Source organism: Electrophorus electricus, chromosome 9 (assembly GCF_013358815.1).
Source record: "Electrophorus electricus isolate fEleEle1 chromosome 9, fEleEle1.pri, whole genome shotgun sequence".
NCBI lineage: Eukaryota > Metazoa > Chordata > Actinopteri > Gymnotiformes > Gymnotidae > Electrophorus > Electrophorus electricus.
In genome coordinates this window covers 17,745,141-17,764,081 of record NC_049543.1, presented here as the reverse complement: position 1 = coordinate 17,764,081, position 18,941 = coordinate 17,745,141, and the positions used below count along the sequence as shown (strand labels likewise).

The 18,941-nt window shown below is 40.9% G+C and overlaps 1 protein-coding gene across 1 annotated transcript in view; it reads right to left on the bottom strand.

The window, feature by feature from the left end:
• Positions 1-6,848: 6,848 nt before the first annotated feature.
• Positions 6,849-18,941, bottom strand: part of adgrl3.1 (adhesion G protein-coupled receptor L3.1) — a 70,273-nt gene continuing 58,180 nt past the window's right edge. The window contains 7 exon segments of the mRNA XM_027014211.2: positions 6,849-10,511; positions 11,054-11,071; positions 11,822-11,947; positions 13,121-13,217; positions 14,064-14,192; positions 15,407-15,575; positions 18,848-18,939. Of these exon segments, the coding sequence (XP_026870012.1) occupies positions 9,604-10,511; positions 11,054-11,071; positions 11,822-11,947; positions 13,121-13,217; positions 14,064-14,192; positions 15,407-15,575; positions 18,848-18,939 (1,539 nt within the window). The 3' untranslated portion in view covers positions 6,849-9,603.

Sequence of the window (18,941 nt, the reverse complement as noted above, 5' to 3'; positions counted from 1 at the left end):
TCGCAGTCTCGTTTTCTGGAACAAAAGATTCTCTTATCAACCATTTCCTACACTTAAATACACTTTACAAAGGATATGTTAAAGGATGAAATTTTGTGTTTATTTGCATGAGTAGTTGCCTCTGTAGCAATAAAGAGGTGATGGAGCAAATGATGGGGCAAACTATTAGGGATTTCTATTGTACATTAAACATAAAATATTGTTTCTTGGAGCATGTAAATGCAATTAGAATCTACACTATGCTTCATTTGTATGCTTTGACATTAGTGACATTCATAAAAGCTACCACAGAACTGTATGAATTCAAAGCTCACTTGCAATGAGCTTTGACCCAAGAGAGCAATGAGGAAAGAAATTCAACAAACTGAAAATAAGTGGAATGAAAGATTAAACATACTAGATTATATCATCTGTTTTTTGATTTAATGAAAGTGCAGGGCACCATTAAACAAAATAAATGCCCAGGGCTGTGTTAAAGTGAACTGTGTATATGGTGCTAAAGTCCACAATTCAGCTAAGCTCAATGGATTTTTTTCAACAAGCAGAATGCTATTTGTGAGCTAAAGTATGGAAGCCATGTTTGCAAACATTCTATCTGAACACAGGCTTTTGTGACATAGACACATTCAAGATAACAAATGTTAAAAAAAAAAAATAAATAAAAATTATTTTTATTGTTTTTTGTATTGAATGTTGACCAACAATGTAAAAACAAATAAATAATAGATGTATTTACATAAATATGATGCTGTGCTTCAGCATTTTTGTAGGTGCAGTTGTTATTTATGTTTGTTTGTTTGTTTGATGTTTTCTCAGCATTATTATTACTACTCAGGGGTCAGTTTTTAAGAAAAAAGGGGGTTCCTTTTTTTCATCTTCAGTCATGCTGGGGCAACTGTAGCCAAGCCTTATTTACATGTTCCTTGCACTGGTTCCTAGTCAAAGCAAGAATAAGATGCTAAAGTGTCTTTGCCTTCCAGCGGCCAAAGGGTGCTGGTTCTCATTACCTTAAATCTAGGGGTATACTGGCAAATCCTTTCCATAGGACCAAGCTGTGCATGGGGGACATTATCTCACTACTTTAGCCTCCGGCCCTTCAGTTGTGCCACAAGCTTCCATCTATATTACCGCTATATTTTCCTTAATTACCTATTACCTACCTCTCTGTTACCTTTCTTCCTTCACATTCCATCTGAGAGCTCTTCACATTTTCTTATACAACAGAGCTCCACACATTTTTTTTATATGCACAAAACCGCATTCCAGTATGGCTGTTATACATTTCTATATATTCACTGTGGTTAGGGTTTCATGCTAGTTTAGCTTTATGGTGTTCCTGCTGTGATTGTTATTTGTTCAATAACCACTTATTCAACTTGGTTCATTGTGATATGTTTTATATGGTGTTAGCAATAGCAATGGTTAAAAAATAGCTTTATAAAGCTGTTGACATAGATGCCTAATAGTCAAACCCGAGGGCAGCATTGTGAAGGAAGATCTCCGAGCATTATGAAAAGAAAGAAAAGAAAGGAACCAAAATGTAGCATTGTGTTGCCTAAAAACATTTGTGTAGTCTATATGAACTATGAAAAGGTACATAGGTTAAAGTTTTGGAATTAGTCTAGTACTCACTCTAACAGTAGGAAGACTCTCAAACACATGCAGTAAGCCAGAGCATGATATACTGTGGCAAATGTGGGTCACTCTGTATGTGGGCCGAACAACTTTCCCACTGTGTGTCAGCTGCTCTGGGAGGTTAATGGACTGTTCAGGGGCATTTGCATGTTGTGTGTACACATACAAATATATCTCACAATCATTTCACTTAGCTCCTGGCACCAGGTGTATCCTGGTGAATGAGGGTTGGCACACATACACGCACTGCACAGAGGAAATAACCACATGTTTGTTTATGCAGGGTCTTTCACACTGTAGAATTGTCCATTAGTTATGATAAGTAAAACAGGACTTCTATCACCGGAAACACTGGTAATGACATTCATGCTGTGGTGAACTAACACATATAGTATATAGTCCACATATTTTATTGAATCAAAGTGCATTCGCTTAGACATAGATGTTTTCCCAGCCATTGTGTTAAATATGCTATCCAGTACATATAATTCTATGGTGATTATTTCCATCTCATACAGCGTTTTGAATAAGCACTAACAGAACAAAACTGCCCTACATTGTCCACTTGGGGGCAATGTTGTATCACAACCATCACAGCCAACAGCAGCCTTCTCTGAGGTAAAGTGAATGGTGTAGGTGACATGAAAGTTGTGCTTTCACTTATACTGATTAAGGTTAGGGCTTGGCTACAGGGCCTTATAGCCATGTCCCAGTGTGAATAGCTAAACCTAAAATATTAGAGATGTTTCCTTAGTATTAGAAACATAGAAACCTCAACCCCGCCAAGGAATCAGCAAGAAAGAAATAGCACAATGAATGTGTGTGCCTGTGTGTGTTTGTGAGTAAGCTATTCTCACAACATGTGCTCTACAACAACTCCACAAGGAAAAGGCAGCATAGAACAAAATACAGAAACACACAGTAGGGAAGGAGGCTGGGATTAGAGCTCCAGTGAAAAGAATAGAACATTTAGGCTGACTTTGGGTAAGGTATATCTGAGTACTACTCATTTCAAACACACAAAAAGCACACTCACCATGTAGGGTTTTTTGTTTTTTGGTTTTTTTTTGGGGGGGGGGTGGTTTAGAGACACTCATTGGATGGTGTATCTCATTGGGTGGTGTATCTCATTGGGTGGTGTCCTTTTTCAAAAGGTCACATGCACACACTCATCCAGGTGGGCTTCCTGCTGGTATGAGATTACCATGACAAAGGTAGATTAAACAAGATCAAACTCCTCCTGTTATGTGCACACACACGCATGCACACACACATACCCTTTCTGTATGCTGCTGTACACTTAGTATTCACTGTCACGCTGCATATCTCCTGCCTTTTTCTGGCAGCACACACAGATAGGAGGGGGGATGTGCAATGTGCAACACAGAGGCACTGTGAGCAGTTTCATTGAAAATACAGGAAACAGATGCTTAGGAATGGTGCTTTTAAAAATAGCTTCTCTTCTCTTATTCTCACAGATTTTCAAGGCACTGCTGATACCCAAGTAGTAATGACAACCTAACTTTATTGCATTAAGAGCACACACACAACCCCTACCTCTGAAGCATGCCAATCAGAGTGTGTATGACTGAGAAAGACAGACAGAGAATGATGTTTAGATCAAGTTAGATCATGTGTTTGACTTATAAAATCTTTTTTAAGAGTTCTATTTTTCAAAGGCTTCTAACACACTCATACACACACATGCATGAATACACCCACAAGTACAGTAATACAGAAGGTGCCAACTGTGGCATCTTTAGGCATCTCTGTGTTTAAGCACAACATGTAATGTCATCATTGAGCTCCTTCACAAAACCGTGCCACACTTAAAATTTGGTAAAACTTCACAATACTGTTCTTTAAACAACTATGTTGAGTTGTAAAGTTTTTCCTTAAACCTCTAATATGCTTTATTTATACTTCAAGGTTATTCATCTTTCCTTTTGGTCACTACATCAATTCAAATCGCAACACATCACTTTGGACTATGACCTCTGACACCTCGAAAACATGCCTGTCAAACGGCAGTCACGGCAACAGGTTGAGAGAATGATCTCCATGGAAACTAGAATGGTAGGAGAAGTGCCTCTTGATTTAGAGGTTAAATCCCTGTCCCTTCGAGACTGCACGTTTGAGCTGGCATAGAAACTCTGACTGCATGTGAGGTGTGTGAGGCCAGGGCGCATGCATGTGCCGTGTGTGTGGGCAAGACAAGGAGGGATGTGAATGAGTGGGTGGGCTTACACAGTTGCACTTGACTGAATCCTCCCCATCAGATCTAAGAAAGAGAAAGAAGATGAGCTCTTGATCCAATCATTCACATGGAATTCAGTTGTTTGTTTTTTTGTTTGTTTTTGCAACATGTAGCATTTTATGCATAGATGAGGTTATTGTTTTTCATGGTCAGTTTAGTTTCATTCACAGCACATCGCATGTCACCTGGGGACCAACCATGTTTGAGCTATGGTAAGTATATTTAAGAACATAACTTAATGGATCAAAGCTATTATTGGTGATGTAACTGTATATGTTCAGTTTTCGCAGAATGTATGTAATGTTTCAGAAAGATCATTCTTCATCCCAGAATACATGCGAGACCAATTTATATATATTTATAGCTCTACAAAACAAAACATGGCCACAGGAGAAATAGTCCCTCTCTCTCTCTTTCTCTCATTCTCCCTCCCTCCCTCTCTCTGGAGTGTTGGTGGCAAAGAGTAAATGAATGACTCATGACTCATGTTCCAGCTTATACATCTCAATGGTTTTTAAATTACATCTAAAAGTCAGATGAGCCCTTTTCAGATCCCCACAAATGTGTCAACAGTACACTGACATGATATGGAGTTGTTATCCAGACAGAAAGAAAGAAAACAGAGGAAGAGAAAGTCAGAGAAGGTAATAAGGAAACAAGGAAGAGGAATAAGAGGAAGAACGAGCAAGTGGAGAAAAAAAAAAGGATATGTTAAAGGCAATGCCATGCATTTTAATACGTGTCTGATACTTAGTGTAAACCTAGGCAGACACAGCCATACACACACACCTGAAGGTTATGTATCTCTACTCCAAATGCTAATGTAAATTTTATTTAGAGTGAATTTGTCCTTTGCATTGTCCTTCAACTTTTATCAAAAAGTCAATCATGACACACACATACACACACCTTTAATAAGCCTGTTGCTAGTGGGGCCTCAGCACTGTTCTAACTCTCCCTATGATGCCATATCCTGCTGTTTCTGTTTCCATGGTTTCCCGGCACTTCCTAAATCCAGAAGAGAATAAAAATTGGTAGTTTGATGAAGTTTAATAAGCGAAAGATTGCAGAGAGCAGGACTCTCTCTAACTCACTCACTTTCTCTATTTCTCTCTCTCTCTCACACACACACACACACACACACACACACACACACACACACACACACACACACACCACATACAATTCTTTTACACAATTCACTTTGTTTCATTCAAAGATAACAATAAAGCTTCCTGAGTCTCTTGTACTGTTTTTTTAAATTTGCCACAGTGATATAAGATTCAGCAAAGAACTGAATGAAGATGCACCTTTTGTTTTTACTATATATTCGGTGTCAACTAAAGATCTATTAAATAACACTAGCAATGTATTTTATATGCCATTAGAAAGCAAGGGTTTTCTCGTGATATTTTAGTGATACACTTTTTACAGACTTTTATAGAAAAGAGAAATTATGAAAAATAAACACTTTGGGATTGGGGGTGGGGGATGGGGGGTTAATTTTGTGCATACTTAAATAATCAAGTACAGCATTATGACCCACCTTGGGGCCTATTCATTTTTTATTTGTTTATTTGTGTTACATGTCAAACCATTTTGGCCAATCAAAAGAATATACGCTTTATTTAGTACACCATTATGTCTTAGGATGAAGGATGTATGCTGTAGAGAAGGCTCAGCATGTCACTGACCCGTGCTCAGCAGCCTTTCCGAGTCCAGTCCTCAGAGCTCTCAGGGATTCGCCTTTTCCAGTTTGGTGGTATTTGTGTGCTGCTTTTTAGGCATGTACACAAAGCAGCTTTACAGAGCCACTTGGCTCAGAAATCTAACAAGCAAAAACTCAGGGTGGCAGTGCCAAGGAAGAGCTCCCTGAGATGACAAAGAAACCTTGCGTGGAGCCAGGGCTCATAAGGAGAGCCCATTCTGCTCAGCACCAGATAGTGCGGTTGTATGTATAGCCATGAGCAATGAGAGACAGTGGATAGTTTTGTCTTCCTGCACCCAACTCACCTGAACTGGGCAATTAAGGGCCAGCTCAGGCTTGTTTTGAGCTGAGACATATTCAAAATGTGGACCAGTGGGAAAGACTGGATGTCCAATGCTTCAACTCTTGTGAATTGTGCCTAGCACTGGATTTCTGAGTATATCTATACAGTTATTATTGTGCCAGAGCATTGTATAATATTTCCACGGCACAGTCTCTTCTGGTGTTATGGGACAGTACTGGAGAACACGCACAGGCAGCACTAAGCGATCACAGAGCCCATGCTGTGATCTGACCCATATCCTCTTAGCTGTCGTTTAATTAACCTGCCATGTGAGAGCGGGAGGGCTCGTGGGGGTATTGCATTCTCTCTTTTGCCTCCCATCTGCCAATTTGACTTGTGCTAAACACTCCCTCCCTCACTGGTATATTTCTTATCACCATTTTGGCTTTCCTATTTCTGTTCTCTTTCTTTTGCCCATTCTTCTCACTCTTATTCACACACACACACACACACACACACACACACACACACACACACACACAAAAAAAAAAAACCTCCCTTGCCTTCCCCTCTCCGGCCCAATGTTATGCTTTTTCTTTAGATCTTCTCTTTTGCTCTTCCTCTCTTCTTCCGTCTGTTACCATGGTATCCGGAATGCAGATACCAGGATGGTGAAATGTGTCCTATCTCAAAGACTTGCAACTTTTTTGTCATATGGGTGCATACAAGACGCTGACTCTGTGTCTCTCTTTCTTTCTCTCACACTCACACACATACACACAAGTCAAAGGCAGGACAGACCTCAAGAGAATGTAGCTATGTATTCCTCTTGGAGAAAAAAATCTCCATCTTCTTTCTCTTCTCAAAACACTGAAGTGCCTGTCAAAACTACTGTTAAATATTCATGAGACTGGTAACATTTGGTTGAACGTATTCTCAGAAACATGTGCACACACACACACAAGCTGACTGACATTTGGGTGTATTTGCAGACTGGTGAGTATGTTTGCATGGTAAGACATGGAAATCAATAATTCGTAATTACACCATGTTTACACTTGTGCTACAGCCAAATGTGCATATTCATTAATGACCACACCAACCATTATTATAAGGAATGAATGTGTATAGTCTTTAGAAAGGCTCAAAATTCAAATCTGTTGCGTGAAGACTACAATATTATGTTTTGGTTTTTTTTCACATTTTGGGTGCGTTTATATTTGTAGTTTGGTTCCATTGGTCCGGAGCAAAGCAGAAAACAATACATTGTTGCAATTTAGTTCACACTGACATTCACCATTGAATCAAAACATCATGTGGTCCTGATTGGGCAGTTTTTATATTTTGCAACAATAACTGCACACTTCAACCAAACTTTGAAAATAATAAATGCCTTTGTGTGGGATGTGTATATCTTGTGATATTTTTACCAGCTGAACACTCGTGAAGCACCAGGAATTCCTTCACATCTTATGACATCACATCCTTTGTTTGGTCCATTTGGCACCTTTGGTCCGTACTGTGTTCATACTTCAAACAATGTCAGAGTTCGATTAGAAGCGGATCGAGACCAACCTGCTACAGGGGAGTATCAACGGCTTATATGGTGTGCACCAAGGTTCAATAAGCAGAGTTCTCACTCGCTCTTACAAATTATGTGAACAGAGCAATCACACCAGGGTTTGTTTTAATTGAACCAAAGCTGCCAAGCTGAATGCACCCTTAAACTATATATGTACAAATGTGCCAACATTCACAAACTCAAACTTATCCTCAACAAAATATTCTAAATATTAATTCAGTCATTTTATTTGTTGGCAAACAACTTTCACTGTTACAACAAATATTAGTTATGAGTTCATTCAATTTAGAATGCATATGAAAAGAATAAATAATAATTCCATAGATATCATAATAATCATAATAACAATATTGATGGTAATAATAATAAAAAAAATGAAAAAGGTCTCAGTGCCGATCAGATTTTTTTAAATCTCCCCTCCCCCACTGACGATCCGATTATTCAGATCCATGAAAGCACCTCTTGGGAAGTCAGTCTTCTCTGGGAAATAAAGGAAGTAAATGTGCAAGCTACTTACCTAGAGCCTCATTTTGAGAAAGAGTAAACAGTGGCTTTGGGGGGAAAAACAGCCATGTTGCTTCCTCTCCATCACCACTAGATCAGGTCCTATCTTAAAAGGCTTCTCTTTTACTCAGAGGTATTCCTCACACTTTTAATTGTGTTCCACTCAACAGACCTTGCTGGGGAACTGTCCCTACACCTTAATTCCTTCCTCTATTTTCTTGTCCTGCATCAAGACTGAATTGGTAGATAAACATATTTTAGTAGACATGGAAAAATTCTGCCTGCCCATAGGGCATCCAGTGAATGTCTATTACTTCAATGTGATCTACATTTGAATCCGTGATTAAAGGAACATTACAGAACTGTTTTGGAACAGGAGCATTGGACCTGCACTTCTTTATGCCATCCATTCTTGCTGTTGGACAAAATCGGCACAGTGTGGAAACATGGTAATGATTTTGCATTGGAAATGAAACCTTAGTGATGATGCCTTTAAATTATGAAGAATGGTGGTACTGTATTATATTTGGTTATAAATAAGAAGGAGCATGTGTTCACATTTTTCTGTGTGAATGTGTGTTGTGTGGGATTGGTCACTCCTTGTGGAAATAGGGGGTAATAGCATGGAGGACCAGCACAGTTTCTGGGTTGGTCTAAATTCTACACAAACACATATGCAAGGAAAAGTATATCAAAATCATGAAATGCGTGTGATCATTTGCAATGCAAGAGCTCTGTACATTTTACATAGAAATCTGTTCCATTTCTTTGTTATTAGTGCGTATTACCTCTCAATAGCTGATATTACAGAAAAATAAAAGTACGAAAAGAAAGGATGCTTCCTCAGTCTTAAAGATTAGATGCTTCGTTTTGATTTCATAATCAGAAACAATGTTGGAGCTAAACAGGAAGGAATGTGTGCAGCAGAGTATCGCCCTCCGGAGTCTAGAGAACCATGGGTATTTGCAAGGGTTGTAGTTCGGTATGGTCAAGATCCAGGTAAGTGTCTTATCAACATACGTAATCATCTAAAATGGCAACTAGGTTGTCACTATCAGTTCTGTATGCTTTTTCACACTGGAGCAATCCATAAGGAGTTTCAAAGATAGCCAGACAGCATATGGATGAGATTTTGGGACGGTGGATTGGGTGGGTGGGTGGTTGTGTGTGGGGAGGGGGGGGGGGGTCCAGGGAAAGACATCTGATTGGAATCCGTGGCTCCTGCTGGTTTCCATGTCCATCAGTAGACTTTGTCCCAGTGCAATCTAACAGGTCAGTTTGCCAGGCCATACAAGATGTCTAATGGTTTCATTTCATGAGAAAAAAATTAAGAGAATCTGTTAAGTCCTCCACCTATGGTTTCACTTGTAATGGGAACTTGTGTGGAGTATTACAGGTAGACAACACACACCAAATTGGTTTTGTGGAGATGGGTACATTGGTACTGGTCCTAACGGGAGGTGGTTACTAGTGCTAACTCATTTTGGGTTCAGGTTCTCATTGGTACATTGGGTAGCTATCTGGTATCAGACTCTCTAGGGATCTATCAGTGCAGTAGGTAGTGGTTCCCGTGCCTTGTGCATTGCATCAGACGCTCACACACATGCCCACAGGCAGTGTGGGCGTGGATAGGTCTATAAGCTCGTGACCAGGTGGGAGGGGTCTTGTGGCTGCTCCTCAGGAGATACCTCCTCCTTTTCAGGTGGGGAAATGAAGCCATCACTACCCCCCCGCCCCATCTGGTAGTAGCTCTGCAGTTCTTGTATGTGGTTGCGCGAGCCCAGGTTCGGCATGCTCTTGTAGTACACGTCGTCCACATCCACAGCAACACCCTTGCCATTGGCCAGCCTCAGCTCACTCCCTTCCTCCTCCTCTTCCTCTTCCGCTTCGTCATCATCCTCATCATCATCCTCGTCATCGTCCTCATCGCCATGGAGGCCATTGATGAGGTCCTCGGTGCCGTGCGGGAGGTCAGTGAGCGTGGGCATGCTGGTGTAGATTGAGTCCCTGAGCGGCGAGTGGGCACGGGGGCCGGCCTGCGCCTCACTCGGCAGCAGCGGGAAGAAGCTCTCACTGTTCTCCTGTGGCAGGCGCCGGTGAGTGGAGAACGTGTGCAGGGGGGCGTGGCCATCAGGGGGTGGCGGCCTGGGTGGCAAGAGCGGTGCCTGTGACTCCTCCCTGATGATCTCCAGACTCAGACCGCCAGCATCATCGTGCCGGTGGAAGGCGCCTGGGTTGTCCAGCACCATGACGTCGTCCTTGGCAATGGCCGACGCTGAGCTGGCCACACCGCCATTGGCCATGTGGTTGCTGAGCTTGGCGCTCAGGCTGCCTGGCCGCTCCTGTGTGCTCAGGTATGGTGGTGCGTAGTTTGCAGTTAGCTCCTTCAGGATCTTCTTCTCCAGTGTGGTTGGTGGCTCGCTGCCATGGGAGCTGTAGGTAAGGTAGTCGCCCGCTGCCATCCCATAGCTGTTGCCGTGGTTACCGTTGAGCGGCAGAGTGTCCATGACGCTGGAGTCGCGTGCGTTGTTCAACATGCCCTCTGGAACACAGGATGAGTCACAGGACCAAATGCTTAATCTAGTAAATACATGTTTGCAAAAACCCAATGAAGTCCCAATGACCCGCCACAATGCAGAGTTTGCCCATGTAAGTCCTCAAACCTAAAACAGATAATGCGAATCTATGACTTAAATTGTCTGCATTATCCACATACTCTACATTTAAACATTCATGTATTCTCTACACCTAAGACCTCACACAGGGTATTTAATATATATGATTTTATGATAGCATATTTAATCCTATTAAATAAAACATCAGTGACTTGGATGTTGATGATAGGAAATCAAAATGACTTTATTAAAGATATCAAACAGGATTTTGTCTTCACTGCATTATCTAGGCAACAAACACTAAAAAAACTGTTATAATCTCAATGGAGAGGAGAGTAGAGGACAGGAGAGTAGAGGAGAGGAGGGTAGAGGAGAAGAGAGGAGAACAGAGGAGAGGAGAGGAGACACAGGAGAAAGAGGCAGGGGAGGAAGAGCTGAAAATGTAGGTAATGAAAAAAATGAGTCATACTTGAGTCTCTGTAGGAGGCTGCACATCAGCACGGACGAACAGAGGGAGGAAAAAGCGAGAGAGGGAGTGAGCGAGGGACACAAAAAGAGGGAGAAAGACATACAGAAAGAAAGTTAGATGAAAAAGACAGGAGAGAGGGAGAGAGGGAGCGAGAGATGGTTACACAAGAAATGTTTATGAGAAAAAAATACAGAGAAAAAAAACACACAGTACTAAGTGCAGAGTTGCTTTTAACCATAACCTGCAAGGCCAGATACATGGAGCCAATGTAACTGTAAAGAACATTCCCATTATGCAATACACTCTTTAAAAAAGTATTCTTACAGAGTCAAATTTGTCTGGATGCAATGATTTAAAGCACAAAATTTGGTTTTTATATGTCCTCAGAATTTCCTTTAAATTCCAAGTGGTCTCTTTATAGAATCTTTAGGAACTCGTGAAAAACAATCAAAATCTCAAAAGAGCTCTGAACTCTTAATTTAAGATTGTATTGTTCATTTTATTTAAAACAAGAAGAACATAAGACAGCACATATACACACATTCTAATTTAACAAGAACAGCAGATATCATAGTCACCCCATGTCTAGGGTTAAATGTTTCAGAGATCATATGGAATGCATATTCAACTTTTTCTGTATGTTTTGTGTTTATATGTAGAGAATGTGTGGGTTTATGATAAGTGTATGCAGAGCAGACACCATTCGCTTGTATTTTTTTTGGAGCGTGTGTGTGTGTGTGTGTGTGTGTGTGTGTAAGAGAAGCAAACCTTGTGTGTTGAACATGTTTGCAGAGGGGTTATTGTACACAGCAGACTCTCCCAGCAGTGTGTTATAAGGATTAGTGCCATGGGGACGCAACAGTGCATTAGAGATGAGATGATTAGCCATGGTACCTACAACACACACACACACAGAGAGAGAGAGAGAGAGAGAGAGAGAGAGAGAGAGAGAGAGAGAGAGAGAGGCAGATAAAGAAAGAAATAAAGACAGAAAGAGGAAATGGCAGAGAGACAGAGAACATTAAAAAGAAGTGGAAGAACCAAAAAAAAACAAAAAAAAACAAAAAACAAAGAGGTAAAGACAAAACAGTTAGAATGATGCAGACAAATAGACAATAATACATCTGCATACCATTTAGTGGCCCCGGGCATCAGGGGAAATGTGTGAATAAACACCCTCTGGAAATAGTGCACAGTGCACTCACACTGGGCTTCATGTTGTTCTAATGGTGCTCAGCGGTCGACAAACATAAAGATCAGTTAGTGAAAGGGAAGAAGGGCCCTTGACAAGCTGGGAGAAGCTGCCGGAAAATTTCACTATAACCAGCTGAGCAACTAAGCTTCGATTTCTTTCACTTTATTTCAGATTTGGACTGCAATTAAAAAGAGACTCGTAGGAGAAATGCATATTAGCATTCAGGCATAACCAAGACAGGCAGAGACTGATGGTAAGCAGAACACACACATACACACAATTTCACACACTTACATGTGTGTGCGTGCACATGCACAGGTGCACACACACACACACACACACATAGCAGATGTCCGATGCATTTGGACTGCAGGGATATTCCGTTGTCAGCAAGTTAGAAGAGTGTTTTGATGCCATCCGTTTCTTTCACTGCCCTCCCAAACATGCACACATGCATATGCACACACACACACACACACACACACACACACACACCCACACACACACAAAGCTCTTGGCTGGTTGGTTTATTCGTTACAGTTAAAGCAGAACAGAAATGCCTTGCAAGGGTCAAAAGGTCATTTCTCAGGCTAGTAGGCTATTTGTTATTATTTTATGGTGAGAAAAATATGGAAGTAAAATGTAATAATTTGATCTATGTAATAATTTGATCTAAACGTTAATGTATATATATATATATATATATATATATATATATATATATATATATATATGTGTGTGTGTGTGTGTGTGTGTGTGTGTGTGTGTGTGTGTGTGTGTGTGTGTGTGTGTGTGATGACATATGGTTTAATTTGTGAATGTACTGTGGGTGTGTGGGTGTGTGTGCGTGTGTGTGTGTAGAACTGAGTTACCTCTGTTTAGAGTCGCTGAGCTGTTAATATCTCCTGTGATGAAAGAAGACTCTGACTGCTTCCTAACAGTGTCATTCCACATCCTCCGTATACGACTCTAAGAGAGAGATGGAGAGACAGAGAGAGAGAGAGAAAAAGGACCAGAGTGAGGGAGAGCGTGAACAGTGAAAGAGACAGATAAAAAATCTCCAACCCAAAATGTCAGTACACTAAATGTACCCCAAATACACTAGCCTATTTTTGTGTACATATGGCTAGAACAGAAAGATCCCACAGGACAGTCACCTAGGGTCACTAAGGAGGGACATTACAGTGGCATCTTTGAGTTTTTTTAATGGTAGCCATGTCTTGTACAAAATATTCATTTTATTATTTTTTATTGTGTTGGATGTTTGAAAAATAGAACTTCATGAGTTTTTTAGGAGTTTTCACGTATTTTTATCATTTCTTATGATCAGCATGTGGGTAGATGGCTTGAACCAGGTGGAAACATGTCTGTACCATGAATCTGAATCTGTGATAAAAACAAGACCAACAATAAAAAAGAGGTGGAAAATATAGGAGTGAGGGTGAATGGGTTGGAGACAGAGGGTAGAGGATGTGTGCAGTAAGAGGCTATCCATATATTTGTGTTGGTGACATTGTGGGAAATAGAGTTATTTGAAAATCCTCAGCCCAAACATTAGTATCAGCATCACTCTAGGACTGTGTGCATGAGTGTGCACGCATGTGAGAGAGAGAGAGAAGGAGAGAGAGATAGACAGAGAAAGGGAGAGTAACAGAGAGAGAGTGAGATAAAGAGATAGAAAAAGACTGACAGAGAAACAGAATATTGCTTTGGATATTTGGATATTGAATATTGCTTTGGCAATATTGTACTACACACAGTCATGCCAATAAAGTAATCTTGACTTGACTTCACTTGTGAGACCAAGCGTGTTACCTGTGAGTTTGTGGAATAACGGCCAGGTGTACGCGCTGTGTTAGTTTTGGTTGATGTGGAGATTGTCGACTCCACACTCTTCCCACTGCAGCAATGTGTGCGAAGACACCTACCGTACTCCTTACGCACCTAAGCACGCACGCACACACACACACCCAGGGTTAAAAGAAAAAGTTAAGTGGAGTGTGTGTGTGTTCTGAGTGTGTGTTGTGAGTGTGTGTTAACTTTAAAAAACATTTAACATTGACATTAGGCAGCCAATTAAACACACATCTTATTTATGTGACTTTAATAGTTAGCATGTTGGATGACCTTTCGGTCATAAATACAAAAAAATCCACACAAGAGACAGACAGACAGATGCAAACACACACACACACACACACACACACAAATACATACCTGCACTCAGGCCCAACAAACCATTCACAAACCTTCTCACACAGACACACACAGAAACAAACACACACACATACACACACTTTAAAACTTCCCTGCCTTTATACTTGATTGAGTTATTAACCATCAGGGACCTGAAATGCATCATTGGGTCAAAAAACCTCTCCAGTCAAACATTAATGTCCCTTATCAGAATCTGACTCCCTCTTGCTCACAAAATAATAGGACTCTAATTGCTTTTTAACGAAGTTAAGATGGACGTCATGTTATTGTTTGTGCAGCTGTTGAAAGCAATCACACATGACCTGCCAGGAAAATCACAGCATACATGAGTACGTCTCAGTGGACCAATCAGCTCACAACACACCCCAAAATAATCCAAACATGCATGACTGTGGGTCAAGATTTGAAAAGATGGAGAATTTACAGGTTTGGCTTTAAATTATCTCTGCCCCAGAAAACCCAAAAGTGTACAAAGACAGGCTGGTGCCAAGAATAACTTGTCTTGTGATTGGGAATATCTATGAGAGAATATTCTAATATTTTTATTATTCTATTAGAATGTTAGGATGAGGAGGAGAAAATCTTAACTCTTTAGTGAGCAGAATCAATATTCTGAATATAAACAGTGGGAAACACATGAGTGATGAAATAACAGGCAGGTTCTACGAATTACACTAATAAACCCTTAGCATGATATTCAAATCAATAATGTTTCTGAGTTATGACAGCTGTTAGAGTAGTACTGGGTCTCAGTCCATCTATAATGTGGCCCTCATCAAGGAGCAAAAGCCCTAATCTCAGTTAATTTTCCCACATCAACTGCAAGAGGGTACGCCTGTCTGTGTGTGTGTGCATGCAAGTGTGTGCATGCGTGTGTGTGTGTGTGTGTGTGTGTGTGTGTGCGTGTGTGTGTGTGTGTGTGAGTGTGTATGAACTGCTACCTTTTTCTGCAGGATGCAGTGGAAGATGAAGATGAACATGCCCTGCAGCGAGTTGAAGATGGTGAATAGGTAGGCCATGATCACCGTGTTCTCATTGATGTACATGAGACCAAAGGCCCAGGTCAGACCCAGCAGACAAAGCAGAGCAATAGCACCTATCACCCAAGACCTGAAAGGGCAAGAGGAAGGATGAATGAGATAGAGAGCGTGAGAGAAAGAGAGATAGAACAACAAGGGAAAGAAGAAAAAAAATGTCAGAAGAAAAGTAGTGCGTACATGCACACCAGCCAAGGAACTAAACATGACCCCATTAATGACTTGAGCCAGTTTACTTTATCCAGGGACATCGGCACTTTAGTTGCTTATAGTTGAACTGGAACAATGGCAGGACTGGAATATAAACTATGGGTGAGAGTGGGCCATTATTTGCCTGGAGTCAAATGTCCTGCTGGCTCCCGCCTTAATGTCTGTATGTCTGCCCATCCATGCTTAGCTCTGAAATTCATGGTTGTTTAGAAACGGCATTTACTCTTTAAGGTCATCATGCTCGCACGCACACAGTATGTAAGTCATTTATGCTCAGAATGGAACCGTCATGGCAGACTAAAGTTTGGCACAGAATCAAGTGGGGGGAGAGAAAGAGAGGGAGAAAGAAAGAGAGAGAGAGAGAGAGAGAGAGAGAGAGAGAGAGAGAGAGAGAGAGAGAGTCATGGGCTAAGTGTCATTCTTTTCATTATTGATAAATAAAGTGATCAGCTGTACTGCTTAACATAGAAACTGCACGTTAAGGTAGATGCCAGATGAACTGAGTTTGAAAGGGTGGTGTGAGCAGGACCAGTATTCTCAGGGTCTATGTGCTGTTTACAGGAAAAGTCTATGAATAGGCTCAGTTTAACAACGAGAGTTGGAAATCAAAACAATGAAGAGGATGGACTAGAAGGCTGTGCACTCCAATCAGAATGCAAGTTTTTGAGAGCACGCATTCTGATTGGGCAGGAGCCCTTATCCGCATCTATCTGTGCCAAGCCTACAACAGAATGCTGAAATGATAAGCAAAAATGCAGAATAGGAAAAGAAAAGAAGAAACAAGACAGCTCATTGAGACTGATGAATCATTCATAATCATTATAAATAAACCAAAACAGAACTCAAAGAGATGGAATACATAAACAAGCAGGAAACATACACACACACACACACACACACACACACACACACACACACACACACACACACACACTTGATGATGATGGTATAAAATATTGACTTTCCATTCTACACAATTTCACACTAAGGGTGAAGATTGTGGTGATGTAAGATAGAAACGGATAAAACTGCTAACTCAGATTAGCACAGCATCTGCTTCACTGCCACAACATGACTGCTAAAATAATACAGGGAGACAATGCTTCAGGCACCTTCTCTCTTCATATAAGAACAGACTGAATGTAGCCTGAGCTTATGTTAGCCTGACAACGTGGCATATTTGGCGTGAGCGGAAGGTGAACGCACGACAACCTGTAGGAAAACATCGCGATACGCTGTCGATATATATTTCAGGCTCTAAACATATTCCCAATATGTTACGCTCTGCTGTGGGAAGAGATCTGTCGCTATTTTCAGTTCATCTCTGTGATGAGGTATTTCTGACTCTTGTCTCCCTTCCAGCAAATCAAATGCATGCTTCACAGGAAATTGGAAGACTGAGTTGGCAACTCCAAAACCCCTTCACTTCCTCGCCAGTGTGATATCACATCGCTGTCTTGTTGCATAAGTGAAGAGTGACAAACTGAGTGAGGAAGCAGTTTTTAGTATGTACCTATTAAGCTGTATGGCCTGTTTCAATTACATTACCTGTAGTGATGAGTGAGCCTATTCTAAAGCCATCATGAATCGTAAAAATATCTGAATATTTCGACCAGCCTAAAAATAGTCCAATGTTTTTCCTTTCTTTGAGCTTGGACCTTCTCATTATGTTCGTGGCTCAGTGATTAAGGTACTTGACTTGTAACTGGAAGGTTGCTGGTTCAAGTTGCCACTGTTGGGCCCCTGAGCAAGGCCCTTAACCCAAGGCTGGAAATGCTCAAGTTCTACTCTGTCATAATTGTACATTACTTTGGATAAAAGTGTCAGGTAAATGGTTAAAGTTTGCTGTTAACTAATCTGTCTACAGTAGTTCAGAGGCTCACCCATGTACTTTTATAGTCCACTGAAATCTGATCTTTTTGGTTTTGATGCTAAAACAGACTAACATCCTCCAGTATCACTATAAACATGTTTATGGTTTTCATTGCCAATGCTAATAATCCTTCTCCCTTTAAATGCTGTTGTTTCCTGCATTGACCTAGTCACAGATGATTGTTATGAACACTAGTTTCAATTTGGAAGGCTCTTCTGAAAAAGAAGCCCCTTTGAGATGTGCTGCAAAACCCTCCTGTAGAGTCTAAAATGGTCTCTTTTCCATAAAGATCTCTCAGGCTTTTATGCTGCTTAATGCATACTGATTCCAAATGCCGACTTTCATAGAGGAAGCTCTGTGAGGTCAGTGACTTGTAAGCTTAGAGTATCCATGCTTGTTTTTGTATCTTAATCAAGAAGTTCCCTAGTGTGCAGCACTAGTAACAGTCCTGTTTTCCACGCCTCAGTATTCTATATATGCTATACTCTATTTGGGAAGGGTCCCAGTCTAAATATATAAACTCAAATACATATTTTTCTACTCCAGGTTCCCAGTTAGCCGGAACTGGGCTGCCTGCCTGAGCTGGAGTTGAAAGAGAACAACAATGTGTACTGGCTGGGGGTCCCACTGGAACCTCTGATCTCCATATGTTTTATTCTTTTTCCAACCTTTTCATAATCACTGCACTTGCCATTCTGTATTTGGGTCACATAACTTTCTTCTGCCAACTTTAGACCAAATTATCAACATCAAATGGAATAATCAATTGCTGAGACAAGGCAAATAGCCTGGATTCATATTCAGCAGTCTAGCGGCAGGCCAGCGAGTACAACTGCAATGTACTAAACCCTAAGAAGTGTACACTATGGCAGGAATGACTGGACATGTTCCAATACATTTCAGTGTGTCCTTTCCTCAACCCCTCCACCCCATCAATACATATCTGTAGGGCATTTATTTGAAAGCATTGGAGATACTTAGAATTTCATTTAGCTTTCCCCAGAAATGCTCTGACTTGTTCAAGGGTGTTAGAATTTAAGTAAGGGTGTAGTTGTGAGACTACTGGGACATGACCAAACATTCAAAACACCTTATGTGCACTAGATCATCGCTCCAGTTCCAAACTCTCCAGATAAAATATGTGTAAGAGGCAGAGGGAGACGTGGAATGATAACAAGAACTGCAAGTTTGTCAGAGTGTATGTGTATGCAGAAGAACTGAAAACACAAGACCTAAACATGCAGACACACACAAGGACTTACTTGATGTTGTCCAGGCAACCAGAGTCAGGTTTCAGAATAGCAGTGTGGTGGAACATCTTGTAAAGTGCAATGCCGAGGAAAATCACATTCAGCT